The sequence below is a fragment of the Lissotriton helveticus genome, chromosome 1_2, assembly GCF_964261635.1.
Source record: "Lissotriton helveticus chromosome 1_2, aLisHel1.1, whole genome shotgun sequence".
Classification (NCBI taxonomy): Eukaryota; Metazoa; Chordata; class Amphibia; order Caudata; family Salamandridae; genus Lissotriton; species Lissotriton helveticus.
In genome coordinates this window covers 311,548,158-311,576,070 of record NC_136058.1, presented here as the reverse complement: position 1 = coordinate 311,576,070, position 27,913 = coordinate 311,548,158, and the positions used below count along the sequence as shown (strand labels likewise).

Here is a 27,913-nt window from a genome sequence, read left to right as displayed (position 1 = left end):
CACAGCGTCGAGGGTGCCTCAGGTGCTGCACAGTCAGCTTCTCGGGGGTCTTCCAAGAGGTCCGGTCCCACGTCTCTCGATGCCTCCACGGGTCCCTTCTTTGCAGGGACTGTGGATCGGGCTGTGAGATGTCTGGGAGTCTGGGTCTTGTCAGGCTCTGGGCTCAGTCTCCGGCGGGAGGCGGCGGCAAAGCAGACGTCGAGTTGCTGGTTGGTGCCTGTGTTCACAGGGTGGTCACTCCTTGGCCACAAGGGAGATTCTCTTCCGTCTTCTGTGCAGCAGAATGTCGAAGTCCAGTCTTCTTCTGTTTTTCAAGTTGATTCAGGATGATCTGAAGTCCCAGGACACAGCTCCCACTCTTATTCGAATCTGGGGGGCCGGATCACCTACTAGGTCCCTCCTCTGGGTAGAACCAGGAAGGGGGGTGGTTACACCCCCTTTTCTTTGTCCAGTTTCGCGCCAGGACTGGGGCTGGAAAGCCCCAGCACCGGTTTGAACTGGCCTATGCACAGGGACACCTTGTGTGCCCCAGGCATGTCTGATTCTATTCAGCCCTGTCCTACCCAATACACAAAATCCTGTCTGGGGTGGTGCTAGCACCTCCCCAGGCAGGAAACCCTTTGTCCAAGCTGCCCTCGCTGGAAGGACTCCCAGCAGCAGGAGGTCAGACTTGTGTCTGTGGTGGCAGCATCCATTTTGTGATGCTGAGGCTCTGTTTAACTTTAACCGGGGTTCAGGCTAGGTACATGTTGTGTCCCTCTAGAAGGGTGGAATACTACCCCGTCGCCAGAACTGGCAAGGGGGTAGTATTCCAATTCGTATGACACCTTACTCGACATGTTTTGATAAAGCCAAACCCAAGATAGCATTTAACCGCGAGGTTCATAATGCACTTAAGAGTATATGGTATGGCAGTATCATGAAACAGCTAAAGGACATGGTTCCGAAAGCTGCAGACAGGCTCAGCTCATGCCAGAGCACCATCTCACATATTTCCAAGCACTCTGCCTCCAGGATTGATGAGGCCTTCCATAGGAGTGACTGATAGGAACATATGTGTCCATTTTAGGTTAGGTATAGGCATACTACACCTCAGTAAGGGGTGGTTACACCGACTTACCCCAGCTGAGTGATCAGCCAGTTGTGTCAAAATATGGAGGCCAGGCCAGGGGTGGCATAATACATGCTGCAGCCCCTGGTAGGCCTTGGAAGCACCTATGCCCTGGGTACCTGGGTACACTGTTACAGGGGCCAATAAGGTGAACCAGTTCCAATGTCGTTAGGCACCTAAAGTACATGGGTAACAATTTAGAGAGAGAACAGCAGGCTGTGGGTCTGATTAGCAGGCCCACAGCCACATTAAGTCATAAACCAGTGAAGCAAAAAGCAAAAATTTGGGGTGACCATAGGATAGCAGACCCTACTCTCCTACAGAGGTTACCACCGAAGAGAAGCGCTTGTTTAGAAGGATCCCAACCCCTCTGGGCCCAGAGGTAAATTCGGAGTGTACCGCCATTTGGAAGCCACATCTGTCCAGGGCTTTAACAGCCGTCCCCTGTAGGAGGAGCGCCACCGCTGGTTTTTCCGTCTCAGGTATTGTAACACCAACCCCCGTTTAATCGTCTCCCAACCCATTCACGTTCCCGAGATCACAGTCAGTGGGGGGGCCTGTCGCTGGGCGTCTTCTGTATGCGAGACATTATCTCTATTGTCTTTGTTTGTGCCTGTCATTATGCTCTGCAATGAAAACTCTGTCCCGATCTACTTCAAACCTGTCCGTCATATAACATTCTATGATGAGCTGTGCTGTAACTTTGCAAAAATGAGGCTTCTAACAAAACTAATAAACCTGTCATTAACTGATCCCATCCCTCCTCACCCTCCCTGCTTCCCTGCCTAGCGGATTTAAAACTACCCGCCTACCCAACTCAGCAGAGTGCTTAAGTCCCATAACTGTGTACTTGCGTGAGGGGGGGAGAGCCGCTCCATGACCCACCGCGCGCCCCCTAAAGCTTCTTTTAGTGTACGATACATGAACTGTTACAAATTCTTCATCGCCTGGGGTGTAGTGTCCATACGTCACCTTACAAAGTCAATCTCAGTCTTTGCCTTGAAAGCTGCAGATGCGATGACCCTTCCATCTCTCAGTAACCAACTTGTAGGCCAGTACTGTGGCCCTGATATGATGCAGGGACGGGCTCAAACGAGTCAACATAACCCCGGTCACGTCACAAGGCCTTGAGGTGGTTCTTTGACATCATCATTTTATGTTGCTCCCGTTCTCTGTCCCAGTGTTCGGTCCTTGTGTTCCTTTCATCCCCACAGTCTGGGCAGTTTGTGAAGGTCGTCGCCGTTGTCTCGCCTCCTGTCTGTTGCTCCCTTTAGCTGGTCGCCAGCCCTCCAACCAATCCTGCGCCTCTTCCGGAGACGCGAAGAACCAACTTTTGCCTTCTGCTTCAACTCTTAGCTTTGCTGGATAGAGCATTGCATATTTAAGTTCTCTGTTGCAGAGCTCTCGCTTAACATCTGCAAAATTGCGCCGTTGTTCAGTGACTGTAGCTGTGTAGTCCGGGTAGAGGGTTACCTCGCTGTTGTCCAAAGGGTGGGCCGACACGAGCCACTTGCAGGAACGCATCTCTGTCCCTAAAGTTGAATATTAGCGCCAGGATAGGCCGCGGGGGGGGGGGCTCCCGATTTGGGTCGTCCGCCCAGCACTCGGTGGGCTCTTTCCACTGAGAAGAATTTGGAGAGTCCTCGAGGTTGCAATTGTTCTTGGACCAGCTCTTCCACAAAGAGATCTAAAGCTGGCCCCTTAACACTTTCCGGCACACCTACTAAGCGGACGTTTTTGTGTCGCGATCACCCTTCATGGTCGTCCATTTTCTCCGCCATCTGCTTGGTTGCCAGTTCAAGACGGCGTACTTGACGCTGCAGGGTCGCCGTGTCTGTTGAGAGGGCCGTTGCAGTGGCTTCGACCTCCGCCATTCTCTAACTCATTTTTCAGATATCCGCCCTAAGGAGCGTTACGTCGCAAGAGATGGTACCAATGGAAGTTTGCACTTGTTGAAGAGTAGCCATCACATCATGGAGGGTTATCTCTTTTGGTTGTACTGCTTGTTGACTGTTCGTGGCGCTCAGCGCCATGTTGGGCACATCTTGTCGATCTTTGGCGATGGCGTATTTGTCTATGCGGTTGCTTTGCACCGATCTTAGTCCCCTGCCACTCATGGTGTTGCAAATTTTGAGGAGTAGTGGTCCCTAACAAGTGAATGATGATTTTGAATAAATGGAGATTCGAAATCAAAGTCTATATAAACTGTCCAGCCGGACAGGGTTTAATAACACAATTGTTGAATTTGTAAGTCAATTAAATACAATATCAAAAGTGGGACACAGCCTGTGCCCTACTACTGTATTACAGACAATTGTGACACGTATAGACATGAATGAGGCAAGAACAGGCAGTCTGCATGTATTCCAAATCTTTGCAGACAAATATTTGCACAAAATACACTGTTGTGATTTAACTAGTAATCAAATCAAATCATCCAGTGTGAGCTGTCGACGGCGTTTCGATCCCCTTAGGGCAAAGTGGGATCATCATCAGGACATTCAAATTACATGCCTTTTCATACTTACAACCATAATCAAGCCCAAACATTAAAGTGAGACATATATACAATAATTTACACACAATAGGAACGATCAACATGGGAGAAAAGCGGGGAGGGTAGGGGGAAAAAAATTTCAAGGATTAAGTAAATGATCTTAAATTAGGCAAGAGAACATACACGGTTATGTCTGCTGAGTACATCTCATTTAGAAAGTACGTGTTCCCAGTCACGAAGTACATGCAAAATAGTACAACCAGGTCAGCCTATATTGGGCAGGTGAGCATTCAATTAAGCGGAACTAATGCGGAGAATAATAGTGAAAAGTAGTGAATTCGACCGGATGAACAAGAGTGGCGCGGCGTGTAACACAACCCGTGGAAATAAAACCGAGGTCAAACTGTGTGGAGCGGGCGAGCATCCAGCAGTCAGGGTCGATAATCATAAGATTAAAAGGAATAAAAATAAATATAGATTAACCGGATAAATGTGACGCGGCTTGGGGCACAGTTGGTGAAGATAAGGAGAGACCCGTGCGTTTAAAGTGAGAGAAGGGTCCTCCCGTGGTGATGGTAACCGGGACGTGTAGTTAAAAGGCCTTTTAACTACACGTCCCAGTTACCATCACCACGGGAGGACCCTTCTCTCACTTTAAACGCACGGGTCTCTCCTTATCGTTCCTATTGTGTGTAAATTATTATATATATGTCTCACTTTAATGTTTGGGCTTGATTATGGTTTTAAGTATGAAAAGGCATGTAATTTGAATGTCCTGATGATGATCCCGCTATGCCCTAAGGGGATCGAAACGCCGTCGACACCTCACACTGGATGATTTGATTACTAGTTAAATCACAACAGTGTATTTTGTGCAAATATTTGTCTGCAAAGATTTGGAATACATGCAGACTGCCTGTTCTTGCCTCATTCATGTCTATACGTGTCACAATTGTCTGTAATACACTAGTAGGGCACAGGCTGTGTCCCACTTTTGATATTGTATTTAATTGACTTACAAATTCAACAATTGTGTTATTAAACCCTGTCCGGCTGGACAGTTTATATAGACTTTGATTTCAAATCTATATTTATTCAAAATCATCATTCACTTGTTAGGGACCACTGTTCCTTGAAACAATATATGCACCCAAGGTCCCTCACCTATTGCTCCTTTGGGTTTCCCTTGTACTTCAAAATAGCAAATTTTGAGGAGAGCGGCCTCCGTATTAAGCGGTGCTGGGCAAGCGGCGTCAACACTTATGGTTTAGCACCAGATCGATATGCGGGGGGGGGGGCGGTGTCCGTATGTCTGCACCTTTGATATCCGGCTATGGTCCTGGATGATTGGAATGTGGCGTTGCGGCTGTATAGCGTGGTGCTCCCCGGCCCAAAGTTTGCTTCTCATTAACTAGGGCGCCAATCCTCAGGGTGTAGAAAGAGTTATTGGCCTTAGGCAGGCTGGCACTGAGCTGTTGTTTGGAGTAACATTACAGCGTCTCTGTGGCTCTGCCTCCAACCTCCTCCCAGCCAGGCGGTTGCCACTCACCTCCAGTAATCGCCCTTTGTGGCCCCAAGGGGCCTCACCCCACCTCCTCAGGTGCATGTTGTGCCTCCGCTGTGACTACTCCACACCTTTATTGCATCCCACTGTGCCTTTTACTCCACTTCTCCGCCCATACAGCACCTAAGCAGCACCAAGTGTTAATGTTCCTCTGTTAGCACTCTCTCCACCAGTCTCCTCCTCTGTGCGGAGTGCAGGCTATATAGGGCAGCTTCCCTTCGCCAGCCTCTGCCCTGCGCTCGGTATCTGGATGGTAGGCCCCCCAGGGCGCTCCCGCTTCTATGCAGCGTCACCGCCGTGCCACGGGTCTGCAGTCTCCTGGGTCCGTGCCTGCGCCTCACCTTTTCATTGGTGAAGGTCCGGCCGATCTCTCTGTTAATTTTGCTGCCGTCTGGAGGATATGTCCATACTTTGCCCTGTGTCTGTGCGCAAGCCGACGATCGCGTTCTCGCCACAGGCAGCTGTGATAATTACTTTAGTCCCCGTCTTCGCCACAGAGTCTAGATAGCTGCTCCGCCCCTTGGGCTCTGGCGGCTCCGGTAGCTTGTTTTTCCCCCAGACTTCGACAGTAGCCGCCGAAGGTGTCACGGCACCTCCGCCTATAGTTTTGATATCTTAGATACCAGGATTAATGCCAGGATTATCGGGGCACGCTCGGCAGTCCCTGTAGCCCGCTTAGGCTTCGGCCATTTTCACCGGTCGCAAGCCACGCTCCCGACTTACATTCTTAATGAAATTGCAATATTGGGTAATTAGGACAGGATTAGACTGTGTTACTGGTGAAAACAGCTGTTGGGTTGAGGTGGATACCCCCCTACACCAGTCCTATTTAAAATAGTGGATGTTGCCCACTAAAGCCCGATTCTTGTTTAAATAAGTCCTTGGTCCTTTAGCCTAGTCCAGTCATGGGTTGAATACCTTCGACAGGGATACATAGTATAATTGTTTCTATGAAGTGTTTTCTCCATCACTTTCTTATCCTTCTGCTGTGGATAATGTTGTCCATATGTTTCTCAAGGTCTTGCAAACTTCAACTCCCTATGGGCTTCCCACAGTCCTTCTGGTGGAGCATCTTCTTGGATTCACCTATATATATATATTTTTTTTTTAATTGTTTATTTGCATTTTGTTCATAACTCAACAATACAGTCATGCAATTGGCAACATGAAATCCCCCTATCCCCCTCCCGCCCTTCCCAATGGTACTCTGCTTTTACGTCTTCAGATTGTACAGGTGCATTGTCCATTTATCCTAAAAACAGGCAATTCTCAGTAATCCCTCCCTATCCCTCCCTCCTTGCCCATGCCATATCGTAAAACGTTATTGTGTACCACCTCCCCCCAACCCCCCATCAAGACCATGGTAGTGCCTCCACTTAGACCAAATCTTTTTAAACTTCTTAGGACAACCCCGTGCCTTATAGGTTACCCTCTCCCCCGCCATATAGAGGTCTAGTCCTCTTCTCCACTCCTCTACATTCGGGGGGGTTGATGAGCCCCAGTGCTTTGCAATGTCTCTCTTTGCCACCACTAGGGCCAGAACCACGAATACCAGGAGTGTGCGTGGTAGGTCAACATCATTGGTCATCCCTAGTAGGGCCAGCTTGGGCTCTTGTGTAATCGGCGTCGCTAATACCTCACTGAGCTCCATAAAGACGTGGGTCCAGTAGGTTTGTATCACTTCACATGACCATATTATGTGATAGAAATCCCCACCCTCCCCTTGGCATCGGAGGCAATTAGTGTCTACTGCTTTCCCCATTCTGTGCAGTCTCACCCTATGGTAGTAGGTCCTGTGCAGCATGTTGTACTGAATGAGGCGGAGTCTAGACTTAATCGCCACCTCACGCGGGTGCATTAACACTACGTCCCAGTCTATATCCTCAAGTGCACCGACCTCCCCTTCCCAGGTTACTCTAAGCTTCGCCAGGTCCCCCAACATATTGTTGGTTAATGTTTTGTAGATGAGTGATCCTGCCTTACACTGTATCTGTTCCTGCAGGAGTCTACCCTCCAGTGGCGCGTATTCTGGCAGGCCCTCTAAGTGTATATTCTGCGCCCTCCACGCATGTCGTAGCTGGGTGTATTTGAAGAGCTGTGAGTGCTGGAGCCCAAATTCTGTTCTCAGGGTCTGAAAGGGCTTCAGCTCCCCTCCAGCGATCACGTCCCCAATTGTGGAGATTCCAATATCGTCCCACCGTTTAAAGCCTGTAAGTTTATGAAGTTCATGTAACCACTTGCAATGCCATATTGGTGTTTGCCGGGTGGGTGTCTTTTCCCAGCCATTTCGCTTCGTAGCCTTATTCCAGGCCCATAGTGTAGTGGCGGTTGCCGGAAGCAGTGGTTGCCTAGCGGTGCCGCCGTATAGGTAGGACAGCAGGTTGTTCGGGGACAGTTTATGGCGCTCCAGGGCATATGTGGGATGGTCTGCCTGTGTATGCAGCCATTCATTGATTGGGGCCATGTGTTCCGCCCAGTAGAAGGCTTCAATTAGAGAGAGACAGCAGGCTGTGGGTCTGATTAGCAGGCCCACAGCCACATTAAGTCATTATTTTTTTTTTTTTTTTGTCCTCATTTGCCATTACCTCCGTTTGGGAAGATACCAACCACCTAGCGAGTCCTTCCCTAGAGACCTCTCAGAAGTCCCCTCAACCGATTGCCTGGACTCGAGCATGTAATGGGTGGGAGATTGAACCCAACAGAATACGAGGCAGTCAAGTGACTCCATCTAGGTGCATTACCACCAGTAGGACCAATGTCAAAACGAGGCTATGTCCTGTCCAGGGAGTATTATCGGCATAATCATAGGACCCGGGGAAAAAAAAAAAAAAACCCGGATACTATCTCCAATCGAGGAGCAGTTCCCAAAATGTCAAATTACGCCTACTGCCTGATCTATTAAGGTCTGATTTAGATGTTTCATATAATGATGTAAGCCATGCAGAGTGCAAAGGAGCAGCTTTCTCCAACCATTGTATACATATTTGCCTTCTAGCCAGCAAGATAGCATAGAAAAGAAATGACCTTGCTTTCCCTGTGATGTTGATGTCCAAACCAAAAATGATAAGTGGTAGTGTGATTGAGAGTAGTGTATTCATAATGGAATTTAAAGTATCCTCGACTTCTGACCAAAACCGCCTTATATCAGGGCATTCGAAAAACATATGTACATCTGATACTGCTGTTGCATTGCATTTATTGCATTTTTTATCCGGAAGAAATTTGGAAAGTTTAAGTGGCGTAATGTATGCACGATGTACAGTAAAAAGGTGGTTTCTTCTTAACCACGAGGGTTTAACAATCTTATACAAAAGTGAAAAGGAGGTTTGCCACGTCTCCTCATTGTGAACACCCATTACTGCCCCCCACAATTGGTCTGGGAGAGAGAATTCTCCGTCAATTTCTTCAAGCAGTTGCCAGTACCAAAATGCTACCTCTCTTTTCCCAATTGGTTTCTCCACTAGTTGTTGTTCTAAGGGGCTTACTTTCCCCAGATTATTGTCTTTTTTTTCCCTGGGCCCTTATCCAGCTATCCAGCTGCATATATTTAAATCTAGACAGTCTGGGGCCGACTTGGTCTTTTAGCTCGTCCCATGTGATTAGAAATCCATCGTTTACTAGCTGTCCCCATCTTATAATCCCTGCTTGTTCAAGTACAACTGACAGACTATCTCTCATGTATAGTGGGAGCCCGGGAGAATCCCAGATTGGGGCAAAGTTAGAGTAGTATGATAGCCCAAGTTTCTTCCTTATACTGAGCCATGTCTTACACAATGATTGGAGAATTTTAAGTTTGATTTTTTTGAAGAATTTCTGACTGGCAAATTTGGACATGAATCCGTCTAATGGTAAATTTGCTCCGATTAACATGGCTTTGTACATTGATCCATTCAAAAGGTTTGTTGGGGTTTTTAAAAGCATCCTCGAATGTGTCATTTGAAATGCCCACGCATAGTACATTAGGTCAGGCAGAGCCAGACCGCCTTTCTCCCTTTTCCTCCTGAGCGTCTTCCAAGCAATTCTTGTTGACTTATAATTCCAAAGAAAGGAGTTGATTTCTTGCTGACTTTTTTCTATTGCTTTGGGGTCAAAAGCCAAAGGGATAGTACTAAATATAAAAGTGTATTTGGGGAGGATGCACATTTTGACTAAATTTGCTCGACCTAATATCGAGAGTGGTAAGTGTGTCCAAGTTTTCAGCAGCTTTTTAGTCTCTTTATAGATTCTGTCGAGATTGGTTTGACAAATGTTGCCCACCTCCTGGGTAACTCGGATTCCTAGGTACCTCATAGATGGTGAAACATTAATACCCAAGTGTTGTTCTGGAATGTTCCAAGTCATGATTTCCGTCTTGCTCGAGTTGATATCATATCCGGAGATAAGCCCAAATTCTTTCGCTCGCTGAATGACTGTGGGTAATGCGTTTTTTGGATCAGATGTTAGGATCAGGATGTCATCAGCGTATAGTGCAACCCGTCTCTCCCACTCCCCAAAACGAAATGATGGAATGTTCGCTTCTGCTCGCAAAACCTGAGCAAATGGCTCGATATACAAGTTAAAAAGGAGTGGGGAGAGCGGGCAGCCCTGTCTGGTGCCTCTGGTGATTTGAAATGCCTCAGTCAAGATGCCGTTAACCAAGAGCTTGGCTGAAGGAGCACTATATAGCTGAGATATTGCTTTACAAAATCTATTTCCAAAGTTGAATTTTGTAAGAACATCTTCTAAATAAAGCCAGTTAACCCGATCAAACGCCTTGGTTGCGTCTAGTGTGAGCGTGGCCAGGGGTAGGGAGAAGGCGGATGCGATGTCAATGGCACCTATCAAATCATGTGTTAGTTCTGAAAGTTGTCTCCCTTTAATGAAGCCCTTTTGGTCTTGATGTATTAGGCTCGGTATTACCCTACTCAGTCTGGTTGTTAGTATAGTGGTAAAAATGTTGTAGTCGTTGTTGAGGAGGGATATGGGTCGATAAGATCCGCAGTCTCTAGGCGATTTGCCTGGTTTGGGGATAAGGACAATTGTCGCCTCCTCCCATGATTTCGGTATTGGGTGTCCCTCTATTAAGATGTCATTGAATAAACCACACAGAACCGGGGTTATAGCTTTTTCCATAGCTCTATATACCTCACCTTGGAGACCGTCTGGGCCTGCCGCCTTTCCATTTTTGGAACGCCGTATTGCTGTCCTCACCTCTTCTTCTGTAATGTCGGTCTCTAGAGCTTTACTCTGTGACATTGAAAGGGCAGGTAACAGAATTTCTTTGAGCCAATTTTCCCTCGCCCCCGGATTGTTAGGGAGATCTTCTTTGTAGATTAGTTCAAAGAAATCATGAAAGGCATTGCCAATATCTGAATTAGATGTTCTTATTGTTGCTTCTCCCTCTACTTGGATCTCTTTGATATATTTAAGGGCTTTGTCTGATTTTATTTTCCAAGCCAAAACTTTACCGGCTGTCTCACCGAATTCGAAGTGTGATATCTTACTTGCTTCCCATCTTTTGTTAAGCCTTTCTTGTAGGATCCCCTCTAATTGTGTCTTCTTTTCAGCTAAGCTCGCCTGTTCTTGTGGAGTTGCCAAGCGCTTATCGGTGTTTAGTTCTATTAATCTCATTTCCTGCTCCAAATTAGCTATTTTCTCTCTGTATATTTTTCGCCTGTACGAGGCTCTGTTAGTGATCTGACCTCTCAAGTAGGCTTTAAACGTTTCCCAGACCATCGCTATGGTTGAGGAGCCCAGGTTTAAGTCAAAAAAGGTTAAAGACTCTTGTACTAAGAACTTGACCTCCTCCTCCTCAAGCAGGAGTGTGCGATCAAAAGACCACATTGTAGATGTGGTTTTAGTATCTGATTTCATAGAAAAATATAATGCGGAATGGTCTGAGAGGTGTGAAGGGAGGTAATCTATTGTTAACAGGGTGTCTTTTAGTGAGTAACTAAAAAAAGCATAGTCAATTCTTGACTTATGTTTAAACCGACCATTTCGAAAGGTCACCCCCATTTTATTACCCTTTTTTTCTCTCCACAGGTCTGCCAAGCCAAGATGTTTCATTATTGTGATCAGAGTTTGCCTTGATTTAGGTGAGCTAGAAATTTTATATCTTGTAGATTTATCTAATTTGGTGTTTAGTACGATATTGAAATCACCCATCCAGATCACTGGGTCCTGCATTACTGTCAAGTGATTCCTTACTGCGTCTAGATGCGACGGATCGTCTACGTTAGGACCATAGTAGCCCACCAGGGTGCGAATTTGGCCTTCTAGCGAGACTCTGACTATCAGCCATCTCCCTGAGTAGTCTTCTTTGTATTCTAGAATTTGGGCTTTGGCTGATTTCTTAAAGATAATGATTATCCCCCTGGTATTTGCGTTGTGATCTGTAGAGCAAAAATTGTCAATCCATTTATATTTCTTTAATATCTGTTCGGCTTCTGACTTAATTAGATGTGACTCCTGAAGGACAATTATCTGTGCCTGAGAGTCCCTTAAGTATTGAAAGATGCGCTCCCTTCTCCCCTTGACCCGTAACCCGTTAACGTTCCAAGATAAATAATGTTGCGATGTCATCTTGTTATTTCTCTGACGCCCTCATCTTTCATCTTATGTAATGATTTGTTTATTTTTGTTCCAGTAAATGCTACACTTAAGATTATGGAGGTCAAATTTAAGTCAAAAGGAGACTCTAGAGTACGGTTTAGTTTTGGCTTATAAGGACTTTTTATGTTATCACCCCCTCTGCCCCGCCACCCCTCCACCCCCCTAGGAAAACCCCCCCTACTTACTGTGGCCTGATGACTTGCCACCTTTACGCCCATTGCAGCTTACTCTTGTTCCCTCAGCTGCAGATGCCTTATTTAATCTGAGGCAGTTATCCACCCGTATAAGGGTTAGCTACTCCTTAGTTTATCCCTTTCTGTTTTTCTTTTCCCTTTTTTTTCCTCTTTCCCTTCTTTCCATTCCTATGAAAAAACCTTTCTAAGATGTTTTAAATCCTAGTCTAGATTTGGGGAAAAAAAATAAAAAATAAAATAAAATAAAATAACGTTTATTTAATTGATTTCAGTGTTTTTTTTCTTTTTCTCTTCCTTTTCCCTTCCCTTCCTTCTCTCCCCCTTTCTGTTTGTATATTTACCTTTCCCCTGCTTTAAATCTTTTTCCTTCTTCTTTTTTTTTTTTTCCTTTTATTTATTTTGTTCTGTTTCCTTTTATCGTATTGTATATATATAATTTTATATATATTTTCCTTTTTCTATGATAATTTGTTCAAGATGTTGGTTCTATATTTGTATGTATATATTTGTATGCTTTTAGTATGTTTGGTCAATAAGGGTTTTTTTTTTTTCCCCTTCTCCCTTCCATCTCCTCCTTCCCCTTTTCCTTCTTTCCCTTTTTTTTCTCCTTCTTTCCTCCCTCTTTCTTCTCCCTCTCCCTCCTTTCTTTTTTTTATTCTTTTTTCCTTCTCTTTCCTTCTCCTTCCCTTTTAATTCAATTCCCCTTCATACTATTTTTGTTTATTTTTTTCCTTTTTTTTCCCCTTTCCTTTCCTTTTTTTTTTAGTGACCTACTGTCTGGACTGTTTTAGATTTTAGCCTTCTTATACTAGGTTATAGTAGGTTATACTAGGCTATTTTTGCTATTTTGCTTTCTGAGCCTGCACATGATCTTCTATATTTTGCAACAGGTCGTCTGCATCCTGTGTAGAGCGAATGTTATGCATTTTGTTGTTGTACATGATTTTTAAAAAAGCAGGAAATCTCATCTGAACGTTAGCGCCCAATGATCTAAACTTTTCCATGCGCTGACCTAACTCCCACTGTCTGTCAAGTGTAGTTTTGGAAAGGTCTGAGCGGATCTCAAAAGGGAAATCAGGACCCTGTATGGTTTTGGCCTTTAGCGCAAGGTTTAGAACCCTTTCTTTTAGCGCGTATGTTAGAAAGTTAACTAGTATTTTCCGAGGTTTACTTCTGGCGGGGTTCAGGCGAAATGGGTCTCGATGTATCCGCTGTATATCTTTTTCAAGGGACTCAGCGGACTCTTCCAATTTAAGAGATTCCCTCAATAAATTAACTATGAAACTCTTGAGGTCACTCCCCTCTCTCCCCTCCGGGATCTTCAAAATTCGGATATTGTTCCGTCTGGAATAATTTTCCAACACCTCAATTCGATCCCGCATACTCTCTCCGTCCTTCTGGAGAGTGTTGATTTTTGCTCTTGCTGATTCAAGGTTGGTGGCCATCGCTCCCACGGAGCGTTCTAGTGTCTCTGTTCTTTCATACAGGCCGTCCACTTTTTTCTCTAAGATATCGCAGGATGCTCTTATATCTTCCTGATTGGCTTTAGAGACTGTGAAGTCGTGCCTAATTTCTTGTCTCATTGCTGTGATCGATCCCACCAGCGCCTCAAGGGTGCTGCTCACTCCAGGTTCTACCTGCCAATTACCCAATTCTAGCTCTTCGTGGAGGGTGGGTGATTCCCTAACAAAACTTGTTCCCGGGAGGGACTCCGCTGCGTCCTCTACGAGTAACGTTGATTCAGGGGCTTGTGTGATAGTTTCTAACAAATCCGGAGATGGTATCTCAGAGTCAGTTTGAGTAAGTTCTCCTCCTGCCCCCATGGTAGCCTTTGGTTTATCTTGTAGATTAACTTGCTCTACGGACGTAGCCATGTCTTGTGAGATTTGCAAGATCTGGGGTATGGGCTTGAAAAATGACCGCAGCGAAGGAGTTAAGGCTTTAAGGTCTGTTACGGGTTTGTTTTTTCGTTGCCTTGTCTGCTTAATATTTCTTGCAGTTTTGCTTGATCCAGAAATTCTTGGTTCCACCACTCCTGCTTTCTGTCTCAGATCCTGCTCCTTTGCTACTCCCTCCACCACATTGCACTCTGGGAGTTGTAGTTTGTGTGCTTTCCCTGCTTTGGCCCCTCTGTAGCCAGCCCTGGCTTTGCTTCTTGTGATGCGATGCTGTGACAGTACCCCTCTAGCTGACTCCCATACCCCCTCAGAGCTAACTGCGCTGCTTTCCAGTTTAGATTTTAATGACTCCAGGTGAGAGCCTCTTACTGCTTCCTTACAACTTACCTCGGCGTTTAACTCTGAAGGCAGGTGTCCCGCTGACAGCGAGCGTCGGAGCCCTCTCTCCCGACCACCACCTGTAGAGAGTCCTCTCAGGCCCCCTCTAACTGCGGCCGTCCGGCCGCGTCTAAGCTCCACGGCTGCCCGCCTCCAGGTCGGGTGAGGGGCGGGTGCCTGGGAGACAGCAATGCTCGGCATACACATTCGCCGATACCTGGACCTTCAGTCTTCAAGATCCTGCTTCCCGATCACTTTTTACCGGCCGCGTGCAGGTCAGATCAGAAAAGAGATAAAAGCTTCATACGGGTAAAGGCATCAGCTCCTCTCTGCAGCGAGGTTCTGAGAGCGCTGCCTGGTGCGTGCGGTCCGCTCTAGCCAGCGGCCGCCATGTTTCACCCCCTTTTCTTTGTCCAGTTTCGCGCCAGGACTGGGGCTGGAAAGCCCCAGCACCGGTTTGAACTGGCCTATGCACAGGGACACCTTGTGTGCCCCAGGCATGTCTGATTCTATTCAGCCCTGTCCTACCCAATACACAAAATCCTGTCTGGGTGGTGCTAGCACCTCCCCAGGCAGGAAACCCTTTGTCCAAGCTGCCCTCGCTGGAAGGACTCCCAGCAGCAGGAGGTCAGACTTGTGTCTGTGGTGGCAGCATCCATTTTGTGATGCTGAGGCTCTGTTTAACTTTAACCGGGGTTCAGGCTAGGTACATGTTGTGTCCCTCTAGAAGGGTGGAATACTACCCCCGTCGCCAGAACTGGCAAGGGGGTAGTATTCCAATTCGTATGACACCTTACTCGACATGTTTTGATAAAGCCAAACCCAAGATAGCATTTAACCGCGAGGTTCATAATGCACTTAAGAGTATATGGTATGGCAGTATCATGAAACAGCTAAAGGACATGGTTCCGAAAGCTGCAGACAGGCTCAGCTCATGCCAGAGCACCATCTCACATATTTCCAAGCACTCTGCCTCCAGGATTGATGAGGCCTTCCATAGGAGTGACTGATAGGAACATATGTGTCCATTTTAGGTTAGGTATAGGCATACTACACCTCAGTAAGGGGTGGTTACACCGACTTACCCCAGCTGAGTGATCAGCCAGTTGTGTCAAAATATGGAGGCCAGGCCAGGGGTGGCATAATACATGCTGCAGCCCCTGGTAGGCCTTGGAAGCACCTATGCCCTGGGTACCTGGGTACACTGTTACAGGGGCCAATAAGGTGAACCAGTTCCAATGTCGTTAGGCACCTAAAGTACATGGGTAACAATTTAGAGAGAGAACAGCAGGCTGTGGGTCTGATTAGCAGGCCCACAGCCACATTAAGTCATAAACCAGTGAAGCAAAAAGCAAAAATTTGGGGTGACCATAGGATAGCAGACCCTACTCTCCTACAGAGGTTACCACCGAAGAGAAGCGCTTGTTTAGAAGGATCCCAACCCCTCTGGGCCCAGAGGTAAATTCGGAGTGTACCGCCATTTGGAAGCCACATCTGTCCAGGGCTTTAACAGCCGTCCCCTGTAGGAGGAGCGCCACCGCTGGTTTTTCCGTCTCAGGTATTGTAACACCAACCCCCGTTTAATCGTCTCCCAACCCATTCACGTTCCCGAGATCACAGTCAGTGGGGGGGCCTGTCGCTGGGCGTCTTCTGTATGCGAGACATTATCTCTATTGTCTTTGTTTGTGCCTGTCATTATGCTCTGCAATGAAAACTCTGTCCCGATCTACTTCAAACCTGTCCGTCATATAACATTCTATGATGAGCTGTGCTGTAACTTTGCAAAAATGAGGCTTCTAACAAAACTAATAAACCTGTCATTAACTGATCCCATCCCTCCTCACCCTCCCTGCTTCCCTGCCTAGCGGCTCTGGCGGCTCCGGTAGCTTGTTTTTCCCCCAGACTTCGACAGTGGCTGCCGAAGATGTCACGGCACCTCCGCCTATAGTTTTGATATCTTAGATACCAGGATTAATGCCAGGATTATCGGGGCACGCTTGGCAGTCCCTGTAGCCCGCTTAGGCTTCGGCCATTTTCACCGGTCGCAAGCCACGCTCCCGACTTACATTCTTAATGAAATTGCAATATTGGGTAATTAGGACAGGATTAGACTGTGTTACTGGTGAAAACAGCTGTTGGGTTGAGGTGGATACCCCCCTACACCAGTCCTATTTAAAATAGTGGATGTTGCCCACTAAAGCCCGATTCTTGTTTAAATAAGTCCTTGGTCCTTTAGCCTAGTCCAGTCATGGGTTGAATACCTTCGGCAGGGATACATAGTATAATTGTTTCTATGAAGTGTTTTCTCCATCACTTTCTTATCCTTCTGCTGTGGATAATGTTGTCCATATGTTTCTCAAGGTCTTGCACACTTCAACTCCCTATGGGCTTCCCACAGTCCTTCTGGTGGAGCATCTTCTTGGATTCACCTATATATATATATATATTTTTTTTAATTGTTTATTTGCATTTTGTTCATAACTCAACAATACAGTCATGCAATTGGCAACATGAAATCCCCCTATCCCCCTCCCGCCCTTCCCAATGGTACTCTGCTTTTACGTCTTCAGATTGTACAGGTGCATTGTCCATTTATCCTAAAAACAAGCAATTCTCAGTAATCCCTCCCTACCCCTCCCTCCTTGCCCATGCCATATCGTAAAACGTTATTGTGTACCACCTCCCCCCAACCCCCCATCAAGACCATGGTAGTGCCTCCACTTAGACCAAACCTTTTTAAACTTCTTAGGACAACCCCGTGCCTTATAGGTTACCCTCTCCCCCGCCATATAGAGGTCTAGTCCTCTTCTCCACTCCTCTACATTCGGGGGGGTTGATGAGCCCCAGTGCTTTGCAATGTCTCTCTTTGCCACCACTAGGGCCAGAACCACGAATACCAGGAGTGGGCGTGGTAGGTCAACATCATTGGTCATCCCTAGTAGGGCCAGCTTGGGCTCTTGTGTAATCGGCGCCGCTAATACCTCACTGAGCTCCATAAAGACGTGGGTCCAGTAGGTTTGTATCACTTCACATGACCATATTATGTGATAGAAATCCCCACCCTCCCCTTGGCATCGGAGGCAATTAGTGTCTACTGCTTTCCCCATTCTGTGCAGTCTCACCCTATGTTAGTAGGTCCTGTGCAGCACGTTGTACTGAATGAGGCGGAGTCTAGACTTAATCGCCACCTCACGCGGGTGCATTAACACTACGTCCCAGTCTATATCCTCAAGTGCACCGACTTACCCTTCCCAGGTTACTCTAAGCTTCGCCAGGTCCCCCAACATATTGTTGGTTAATGTTTTGTAGATGAGTGATCCTACCTTAAACTGTATCTGTTCCTGCAGGAGTCTACCCTCCAGTGGCGCGTATTCTGGCAGGACCTCTAAGTGTATATTCTGCGCCCTCCACGCATGTCGTAGCTGGGTGTATTTGAAGAGCTGTGAGTGCTGGAGCCCAAATTCTGTTCTCAGGGTCTGAAAGGGCTTCAGCTCCCCTCCAGCGATCACGTCCCCAATTGTGGAGATTCCAATATCGTCCCACCGTTTAAAGCCTGTAAGTTTATGAAGTTCATGTAACCACTTGCAATGCGATATTGGTGTTTGCCGGGTGGGTGTCTTTTCCCAGCCTGTTCGCTTCGTAGCCTTATTCCAGGCCCATAGTGTAGTGGCGGTTGCCGGAAGCAGTGGTTGCCTAGCGGTGCCGCCGTATAGGTAGGACAGCAGGTTGTTCGGGGACAGTTTATGGCGCTCCAGGGCATATGTGGGATGGTCTGCCTGTGTATGCAGCCATTCATTGATTGGGGCCATGTGTTCCGCCCAGTAGAAGGCTTCGAGATTGGGGAGCAAGATCCCTCCGCTGTATTGGTGTCGTTGGAGCGTGTTTAGTGCTATTCTCGGCTGTTTACCCAACCAGAGAAAGGTCCTGAGGTCTGAGTGGATTTATTTCAGTAGCTTGTCTGGGAGTCAATAATATTCGTTTTGTAAAGCATATAAGTATTTGGGGAGTATGATCATTTGGTACATGGCTGCTCTACCCAAGAGTGTCAGGGGTAGCTGTCGCCAGCGATCCATGTCCGCAGTGGAGTTTAGCATTATCCTCTCTAAGTTTGTTTCCAGAGAGAGTTTCTTGTCTAGGGTGATGTAGACGCCAAGATATTGGAAGCCCTCAGTAGTGATGATCAGTTGGTCTGGCAACGTCGCCTCCCGGTCACTCCCTATGGGGTCGTAAAGAATCGACTTGTGCCAGTTTATAGCATATCCAGAATATCGGCCATAGCGTTCCAGTTCTGGGAACAACTCCGGAACGGTGGTGGCCGGGTTGGAGACATGTAGGAGTACATCGTCCGCGTAAAGGGACTGTTTCTCCTGAGCCAGGTCCGTATCCGTTACACGGAAGCCGGTGATCAGTTGGTTCTGTCGGATCCTAGCTGCCAGTATCTCTATGGTAAGTGTGAACAGGAGGGGTGACAAAGGGCATCCTTGTCGTGTCACTCTTTGAATTTTAATTTCGCGAGACAGTCTCCCGTTCACCCTAACTTTCGCTCGAGGGTTGGTGTAGAGGAGACGGACCCAGGCCTGAAACTTTGGCCCGAAACCGAATCTTTGTAGCACGCCTTCCAGGAACGGCCAGTGTACCGAGTCAAAGGCCTTCTCGGCGTCTAGTGAGAGAAACCAGTGTGGAAGCTCCCTATCTCTCACCTCTTGCAGCCAGTTATGAGTGCGCCTGAGGTTGAGTTTCGTGGCCCTATCTGGCAGGAAACCGGTTTGGTCCAGGTGTATTAGGTCCGGGATCACCGATCTCAGCCGCTGCGCCAGGACAGTCGCAAGGAGTTTCACTGATTCACCTATATTCTTAAGACAGACTGATCACTTCATCTCTTTATGGATCAGCTAGGCCTATTCAGGAATCTTTCGTTAGTTCAGTTTGCAGACCCTCCTCCAGGGATGATGTTGCTTGGGTATCTAATTGTCAGATAAGTAATCTATGGCTAGAGGTCTCTATCAGATGAATAAGTTACTTACCTTTGGTAACGCCTTATCTGGTAGAGACATAATGTAGCCGAAAATTTCTTGACGCCCACCCATCCTCCCCTCTGCAAACTGCTGGTCCTGTCACCTAGAAGATCCCTTTCTTGGCTTTCTGAGGCTTTTCTTTAGGACTTTTCATTTGTTTGACACAAAATGTCTCTTTTTTGGCACACTGTTTCCATATTCATTTTCTATAAGTGGCTCTGGATTGTTGGCGCAAAGAAACTGAGGTCCACATTTCAGGGGAGGGCTTAAATGAACTCTGTCGACATCACATCCGGAGGATGACGTCACTACGGAGTTGCTCTTTGCCCTCTACCAACGCGCAGAGTTACTGCTGTAAAAAAAATCTGTATCCAGTTTGCTGCCTGGTTAGACTTCTAAGATAAGGAATCTGCAGCCAGATCCGGTCTGATAAGGAGGTTCTGAAGTTAACTTATTCATATATATGTATGTTAGGGCAAGAGGGTTTAGGGTGGGTAAAGGTTTTTGGGAGGCAAGGGTGATTTTAGGGTTTAGGGAAGGTGCAGGCTTTTGGATGGGAAGGGTATTTTTAGGGTTAGTAGGGGTTTATGGGTGGCAAGGGTATTTTTAGGGATTCAGGGTGAGTGTTTATATACAAATATAAATATATATATATATGTATATGGTATATGGTTTATGCTTACCTGTAAAAGTGTTACCACATATATACCTTTACATAAGTGCATGCCTTTGTATTTTAAAGGTAAGTATAAACGTTTTATTTCTATTTATGGGTGTGTGTATATATGTGTGTGTGTATATGTGTGTACACACACACACACACACACAAAGGGTTTATTTATACATACCTATACAATACGTAGGTTTTCATGATAAAGGCATATGCGTTGTAAATAAATGTGTTGTTAAGACGTTTGTGGTAAAGATGCATTTATTATAAAGGAGTCGTTGTAAAGGTAAGTTGTGGTTAAAGCAGTCGTTATTCTGTAATACAACTCCCAGGAGCTGCTAGGCAGTAAGGGCCCATAAGTGTGTGGGAGCTATGGAAAGCCCACTGTGGGTGTTAGTTAATTTCTCAAAACTGTTGGCTTACAAGCCATAGCTGCTTGACTAGTTGACTAGAAAAGAGAGAGATTTCCCCAGAATAGTGCACAGTTCCTCTTCTCCGCGGATCAACCAGAGTGAACGGAGACTTTGAGATGATGTCCAGTTTGCTTTTTGTGCTAAGAGGCAGCAGTCCTGAACTTGTGAATTGGGATTCAGTACCCTTTTGGGTGATGGTTTGCTGGGGTTTCAGGCACAGTCTATGCATCAGGGACTGGGCCACACTGAATTACCAGGGTTGATCCTAGAAAATCAGGAATACCTAAGACCTAAGCATATTGTGGCAGAGGAGATCATTGTAGTAACTGGGTGACTAAAGATGCTGATCGTAATACAGACAGAATACCAAATTGGATATGCAACATTGCTTTTATCTATATTCCCTGGGTTCCCAGTTAGAACAACTAAGTGGTAAAAACCTTATAGGGTGTCACTTCCCATCACTGTTTTTAATATATAATGGATCTGACTGAAAATTGAGTTCCAAATCTGGAGTAAGATTTGACTTCTCAACCAAACTTATATTGTAGACTCAAGAAGAGAGAGGTAGGGCTTAATTTCTCTACAGGGTAGTTTTAACTAGATCCTGTGGTACAAATTGTGAGTTAACGTACGCACCACTGATACAGTCGGGTAACTACTGCCCAGTGGCCCAGGGAAAAGACCTCACACACTGCTTTCAACGCGTGGGAGTAATATCTGTGTATTCAGGGAAAAGAACCAATCCAATGCAAATGCTCACACAAAGCGGCTGGGTGTACCATTGGTGAAATCTGATCAGGCCACGATATGGTGGCCTATGGACAAGCTGGGAGTTTTCTCAAATAGCATGGCGGAGGGGTTATTGTTTCTTTTTAGGTGACCCTGCCAGCGCTTGCGCTGTACTTAAGAAATCTGTTGTTTTTAAAATAAACTTAAAAGGGACTTACATATCTACTCCTATCTTTCCTGGCTCCTCTTTGGTTCCGGTGCGTGCCACTTACTTTTCCTCCATTTCTGTTGGCTGTAGCATATTTTCCTGCATGTACCAATACTTGTTCCTCGTTTGCTTCTCTTATCAGTTTCCCTCCGCCAAAATACTGTTAATGTCCGCTTTGGTAGGACTATATTTTCATAAAGTTTTGCCTCATACTTTTGCAGCATATTCATTTAACAATTTATAACCCGGGGAGAGATTAAGTGATTTACATAGAATCACAGGATGTTGTGTGTGTAGCCTAGACTTGTACTGGGATCCCCAGCTCTCGAGTCAGCAGCTCTGGCCGCTGCGCCGCCTCCTCTTCACTCCTGTGTTATCTGTCAGGGAGCTCTTTCCTTGATGATTGGTGTTCCTGTTTGCTACTGCTATGCATTTCATTCCAAAAAGCCAGTGTTAAATTGCAGTTGAGGCAATGTTAAAGTCAGTGGTCTTGTGGCAATAGGACCAGTGGTGAAGGTTTCAGCAGGCAGAGCTAGTAGAGCTTTTATTGCCCGAAACCAAGAGATTGCTGAGCTTTGCAGTGAGGTGGGGGAACTGTGTGGTTAAAGGAGGTTCGAGGAGGAAGTATCTGTTGACTTTGTTGTTTTGGGTTTACATTGCTTCTACACACTTTTAAATGAGACCTCTAAATCATGCATATGGCTCTGTTTTTAGCATAATACTAATGTACTATAGACCATGCGCCGGATAGTAATCTAATGTAACAGAAAGATGAGCAATGCGCCTTCTGTTGTTAGAGGGCGTTTCTATAGGTGGTGCATGGGTGTTCCCATGCAACTATCCATGTATTTTGACGTGAATACCAAGCTACAAAGAATTATAGAACTGGTTTTGCACCTAAATCCTATGTCTCCTTGAGGCAGGTGCAACTAGAAATGTTTTAATTTTACCTCGTTTTTTCCACTTTGCTTGTGTGCTGCATTGTAAAGCACAAATACAAATTTGGAAAAACGTAAAAGTATACAGGAGATAACAGAGACCTTCGAGCTATTTTGAAAGGGTGTGTGCCTTTGTGCCTGGCTGCCAAAGTGCTCCAGCACCGGGAGAGAGGAGAACAGCCCCATATCTTAGTAAATATGTAGCTGGTCTACGCTTTCTTACACGTAACGCAGCACAGAAACTTTACTTGCTGTGTTGCGTTGTGTTAGTTCTATCTAAATCTTGGTCTGGATGTCTTCAATGTTTTAACTGGGCTGAAGGCCATGAATACAAGTATTATGTTGAATATTAATATTTATGTTTTCATGTTTGTCACCTTTGTTGCAGTCCTCAGTACTGTTTATTTATTGATAAATTGCAGGAATGGCAGCGTTACAGAAGTTAAGGACCAATGACCAACAGGAAACTTGTGGGGTAAGAATTTACTGCAGTTAAATAGAAAATTCAGGAGCAAGCTAGTATTGTTTTATTATGTATTGAACTCAGTTCAAATTCACATTAAGTAGTGATGTTGATTTAACAATGTATTGTTGTAGATGTCAGCTTCTTTTATGTCTTTGCTTTAGCTATTTAGTAAAGCTGCGGGCTAAGAAGAACACGCAAGATATAAAGCTGTGAAGAGCAATTAAAACTGGCACATAGCCTTCATGGTCTAGGACTACCGACCACTCCCTCCCCATCATGCAAATAACATTTACAATCCACGTAGTAATTATCCAGGCAAGAGAATTCTTTGGAAGGCAGGGGGTCTATCGACCCCCCAGCCGTATTTATTAAAATATGAAAACAAATAAAAATGAGTAAAATAAACATTATTTACATAATTATTAAATGCAAAATTCAGACATTAGATTTACAGCAATGATGTAGACAGGTATGAAGGGCTAACCTTAACAAATGTCTAATACAGCGTGTTCCTAACCAAATCTAACATCCTACATATCAATTTTGCATTCTAATAATTTCTGGGCCTACAGCAAGGTCGTTAACCGGTGTCAGATCCTTTCCCCAGCTACACCCACACGCCTGAGTGCGCATGCGCAACAAGGGCCCGGTTACCGGGAGAGTTCGTCCCTCTCCTGGTTACACTCATACGCTCCGTGAACTCCATTTAACCAAAAAGGAGGGCCCTTTCACTCGCGCCATTTGCTGATGTCATAGTGTATGTTCGGGGTGGCTACCAGCCCGAGGAAAGCGTGACTCCCTCCCCCGCACCCTTCCAAGCAAGCGGATATCCTGCCCCTGAAGTTCTAGGAGAGACCAGTGGCCCCTCCCCCTGGGCAACCCCATTTGATAATGGTGCCTCCCCCTAAGGACCTTAAATTGCTGCTCACCGATTATGACCTTACCGCCTGACCAGCGCAATAAATACGACAATTAAGGAACCTATGAACCGAGAAAAGGCCTAAGGAGAAAACAAGTATATACGCATCAACATACCAAATTGAGCACATTACACTAATATTGCCTGTACACGGGAAAAAAGGCCTAAGGAAGAAGAGTACATGCATATCTACAGCGTTCAATACCATCACCGGTGATACCAACCAACGTTCCCAATGAAATTCTGCTAACTGGGATGATGGGTGGGAAAAAAATTATCAGCCCCACAGCGGGGCGAGGAGCATGCCTGGGAAGCACGGGCACAAAGAGGGTGCTTCCCGCGCACCCCAGGCCTCTTAAACCCCCCCTGGTCCCGCCCCCTGACTGTGGTTCTGAAAATTCAGGATTCATGTTATCGTTCTTGACTCGAGAATTAAAACTTCGTCGAAACATGACGAATTTGGTATCAAAAGACCGAGAATGACGAGCACACCATGTACATATATTTTCAGCATATTCGAGTGACGATTTCGCCTCGAAATCATCATTTTCGTTCTGAACCCTTGGCTTCCATTTATGTGTTGCCCTTTACATAGGCCTTAATCCAGCTGAATTCAATTCCACAAGGACACATACTCCTTAATCGACTTTCCTATGACCTGTGCAAGTTGGAACCATTGCCCCAGGCCGAACTCGTTAGGTCAGTTCCCCTCCCAGTGGCCGAATAAGATAGCATCAAGGCTCAACATGTCATAAAACCATTTCAGCGCGCACACCTGCCGTATCTTGCTCACATCTGTCTCTACTCTTTTTGCTTCACTTACTTTATGGTGGGGAGGTGCCTGTTTTATTGGGGGTCCACCGATATCTGATGAAATGTTGGGCCCTGCCGGGTGATTTGTTATGGGCAGCACGACGTGAAATATGTACATGTCATCATGACTCTGCTTTTTCTTTGTAACCAATAACTGTAAATGACATACTACAAATTCGAAGAATGTTTGCCTGAAGCTGAATATTCTGTATAAAGAGAGAAGCCTGACTTTGTAAATTCGAGCAGTCTCCTGAGAATATACTTCCCCGTGTGTTGTACTTCTAGGACACTTGTTACCTTGGTTGCAGCCAATAAATCGATCTTTGACTTCACCTAGAAGACTCTGAGTTTCTGTGGTCTGGATCAGGAAGAACCCGAGGTCTCTGGGTGTACCCTGACACCGCTGGGTTACCGGTTCTGTGCCAGTTCTTAAAAACCCAGTACCTCATGACCGGAAGCACTCACACCGCTTCCGGGTCAACAGTGGGACCAACCAATCAGGAGGGGTGAGGGGGGCCGGGCCCAGCCATGCGTGCGTGGGGGACGAGCGCCCCCCCCTTTCCTCATGGTCTGGGACTACCGACCACCCCGTCCCCATCATGCAAATAACATTTACAATCCACGTAGTAATTATCCAGGCAAGAGAATTCTTTGGAAGGCAGGGGGTCTCGCGGGACCCCCCGGACGTATTTATCAAAATATGAAAACAAATAAAAATGAGTAAAATAAACATTATTTACATAATTATTAAATGCAAAATTCAGACATTAGATTTACAGCAATGATGTAGACAGGTATGAAGGGCTAACCTTAACAAATGTCTAATACAGCGTGTTCCGAATCTAACATCCTACATATCAATTTTGCATTCTAATAATTTCTGGGCCTACGGCAAGGTCGTTAACCGGTGTCAGATCCATTCCCCAGCTACGCCCTCACGCCTGAGTGCGCATGCGCAACAAGGGCATGGTTTTACTGGGAGAGTTCGTCCCTCTCCTGGTTACCCTCGTACGCTCCGTGAACTCCATTTAACCAAATAGGAGGGCCTTTCACTCGCGCCATTTGCTGACGTCATAGTGTATGTGCGGGGTGGCTACCAGCCCGAGGAAAGCGTGACTCCCTCCCCCACACCCTTCCAAGTAAGCGGATATCCTGCCCCTGAAGTTCTAGCAGAGACCAGTGGCCCCTCCCCCCCTGGGCAATCCCATTCGATAATGGTGCCGCCCCTAAGGACCTTAAACTGCTGCTCACCGATTATGACCTTACCGCCACAGGCCAGCATAGTTGACCGACTATCTGCCCCCCCCCCCCCCAAATGCCTACACTGAAAGGTCATACCTACCTCGCAAAACTTTCTAACCATGCCAGTATGTTCCTTACTAATAGGTCATTACCTGCTTCTGTCAAGTGGACCCCATCCCGTAAGTAGAGTTGATCTTCCCAAATGCATCCATGTGGGATACTCTGCAGGTGAGGTGTTCGGAACAGCTTCTCGATCTTATTGTTGACCGTCTTTACCGAGTGATTCAACGCCCTAACAGATTCCCCTCCCCTCCACTGAAGTGTAGGTAACAAATGTGACCACACTATGGTGCAACCTGGTAACAACTTCGCCAGCCAACCTGCCTCTGAGATAATCTCTTCCAACAAGACCCTTCTGCCCAGCGTCGCCAAATCGTTCCCCCCCAGGTGCAGGATAACCACTGAGGGCGGTGAGGTGTGTCTTTCAAGTAAGTCAGAGATGTAGCCCTTAAGCTGGCGAAGGTGGAGCCCCCCTCTGCCTTGAAAGGAAACATTGAAACCCCCACACTCCGCCCTCCGTCTACCCCCTTCTGAAAGAAAAAGTGGTTTAGCACGCTTCACGTAAGAATGACCAACAACCCATACTACATGCGCCCTCCTCTTGTCTTCCTGCCGTTGCAGAGTTGTTGATGGTTGCATTTGATGACCCTGTAGTAGTTTCCGTCCTGCATCACAGGCCCGAGAAACTGAAAGATAAACATAAACAAGGCAGGTGTCAGGAGGGGGTGAACTGACCCTCACAACATGTGCAGCCGCATATAACACTTATAGGCATTGGAGGACCATCTCCCAATCCTCTTCACACTGTTGGCATGCAATCCTCTCGCAGTGGCCTCGGTGGCCGCCCCTATCCGGGAAGAATGTGTTCCAAATTCCTTGGGGTTCAAACCCGCTTTGGCGATAGCTATTGCTAACACTCTTTGGAACTGATACCTGGTCAACGGGGTACCATCCGCATGTATTAACAATGCTCCCATTGCCACACCCGCCCGTTGTATGATGAACGCCTCCACATGCGCCACTGGGCAGCACGGGTTGTTCGGTGCCCGGTGTAGGACCAAACTATCCCCCCGGGCCTCCTGATCAGTTTTGGATCTCCGAATGGTAACCCACATTGAGTCGCCCCGTATGGTAGTATCTCCCAACTGTAGACCACCTAATCTGTCTAGTTTGTTCTAGCCACTAGTTCACTTACCCGCAATGCCCCGTAAAATGCCAGGGAAAAGGTGGCTTTAAATAGGAGTACCTCTCGCGAAGAGTTGCATGTGTCAGGGAGGGCGACCATTACCACTGCCAATCGTTCTAGACCTATTGGCCTTCTGCCATCGGCGGTGTGTGCCTGTAGGCGCCGCCACCCCTTCATTGCCTTTTGTACTAAGAAGCTATTCGTAGGATCCCTGGCCCCCTTTGTCTGTGCGAAGAAAGAAACTGCTGCCTTGTGTCTGCTAGCTGTCGCAGCTGAGCGCCCCTCCTTGTGTAATGTGTCCATGTACCCAGTAAAGTTTGCCTCCTGATCCCATTTGGCCTCCCAACCTTGTCCCAGAAAATTACAGTAAGACCTGAACGCCCCTTCGTAAGCTGTCCTGGTCCTGGGAGCTAGGCTGGCTGCCACGAGGTCCTGTAGTTGGGGGCACCAATCTGCCAAAGTGTTGTTGGGAAGTGTGCTGGTGAAGCCTCTGCAGCTGGTACGTGTTCCCTGAATACCTGCATCTTAAAGCGAGAAAGGGCGTCAGCTGCGTTATTCAAGACCCCTGGAACATGTTTGGCCCTTAATTGCACATTCAACTTCATGCATCTTAGCACAATCTCCTTCATAAGGCGGAGTATCAACTTACACCGTGCTGCCTGTTGATTGATGCATTCCACTACAGTCATGTTATCTGACCAGAAAATGACGGATCGATTAGACAATTGATCAGGCCAGACCCTTAAAGCAACCCATATTGGGAAAAATTCCAGAAACCCAATGTTTGCTGTCAAACCGCTCTCCTCCCACCAATTGGGCCACCTTTGTGCCACCCACTTGTTGCCAAGAATGGCGCCAAACCCTATACTGCCCGCAGCATCAGTCCATAGTCTTAACTCTGCCGAGGTCATGGGGGGGGACACCCCACACTACTCTGCCATTGAAATCCTCCAGGAATGCAATCCATATCCGCATGTCCTGCCGAACCTCAGCTGGCAGCCTCGTGCGATGATGT

At 46.6% G+C, this 27,913-nt stretch overlaps 1 protein-coding gene across 1 annotated transcript in view; it reads left to right on the top strand.

The window, feature by feature from the left end:
• The window catches only part of LOC144802321 (HORMA domain-containing protein 1-like), a 1,664,778-nt gene that overhangs the window by 128,444 nt on the left and 1,508,421 nt on the right, over positions 1–27,913 (top strand). Inside the window, exons 2-3 of the mRNA XM_078671804.1 lie at positions 11,197–11,249; positions 22,635–22,687. Of these exons, the coding sequence (XP_078527930.1) occupies positions 22,637–22,687 (51 nt within the window). The 5' untranslated portion in view covers positions 11,197–11,249; positions 22,635–22,636. The remainder of the gene's footprint in view (positions 1–11,196; positions 11,250–22,634; positions 22,688–27,913) is intronic.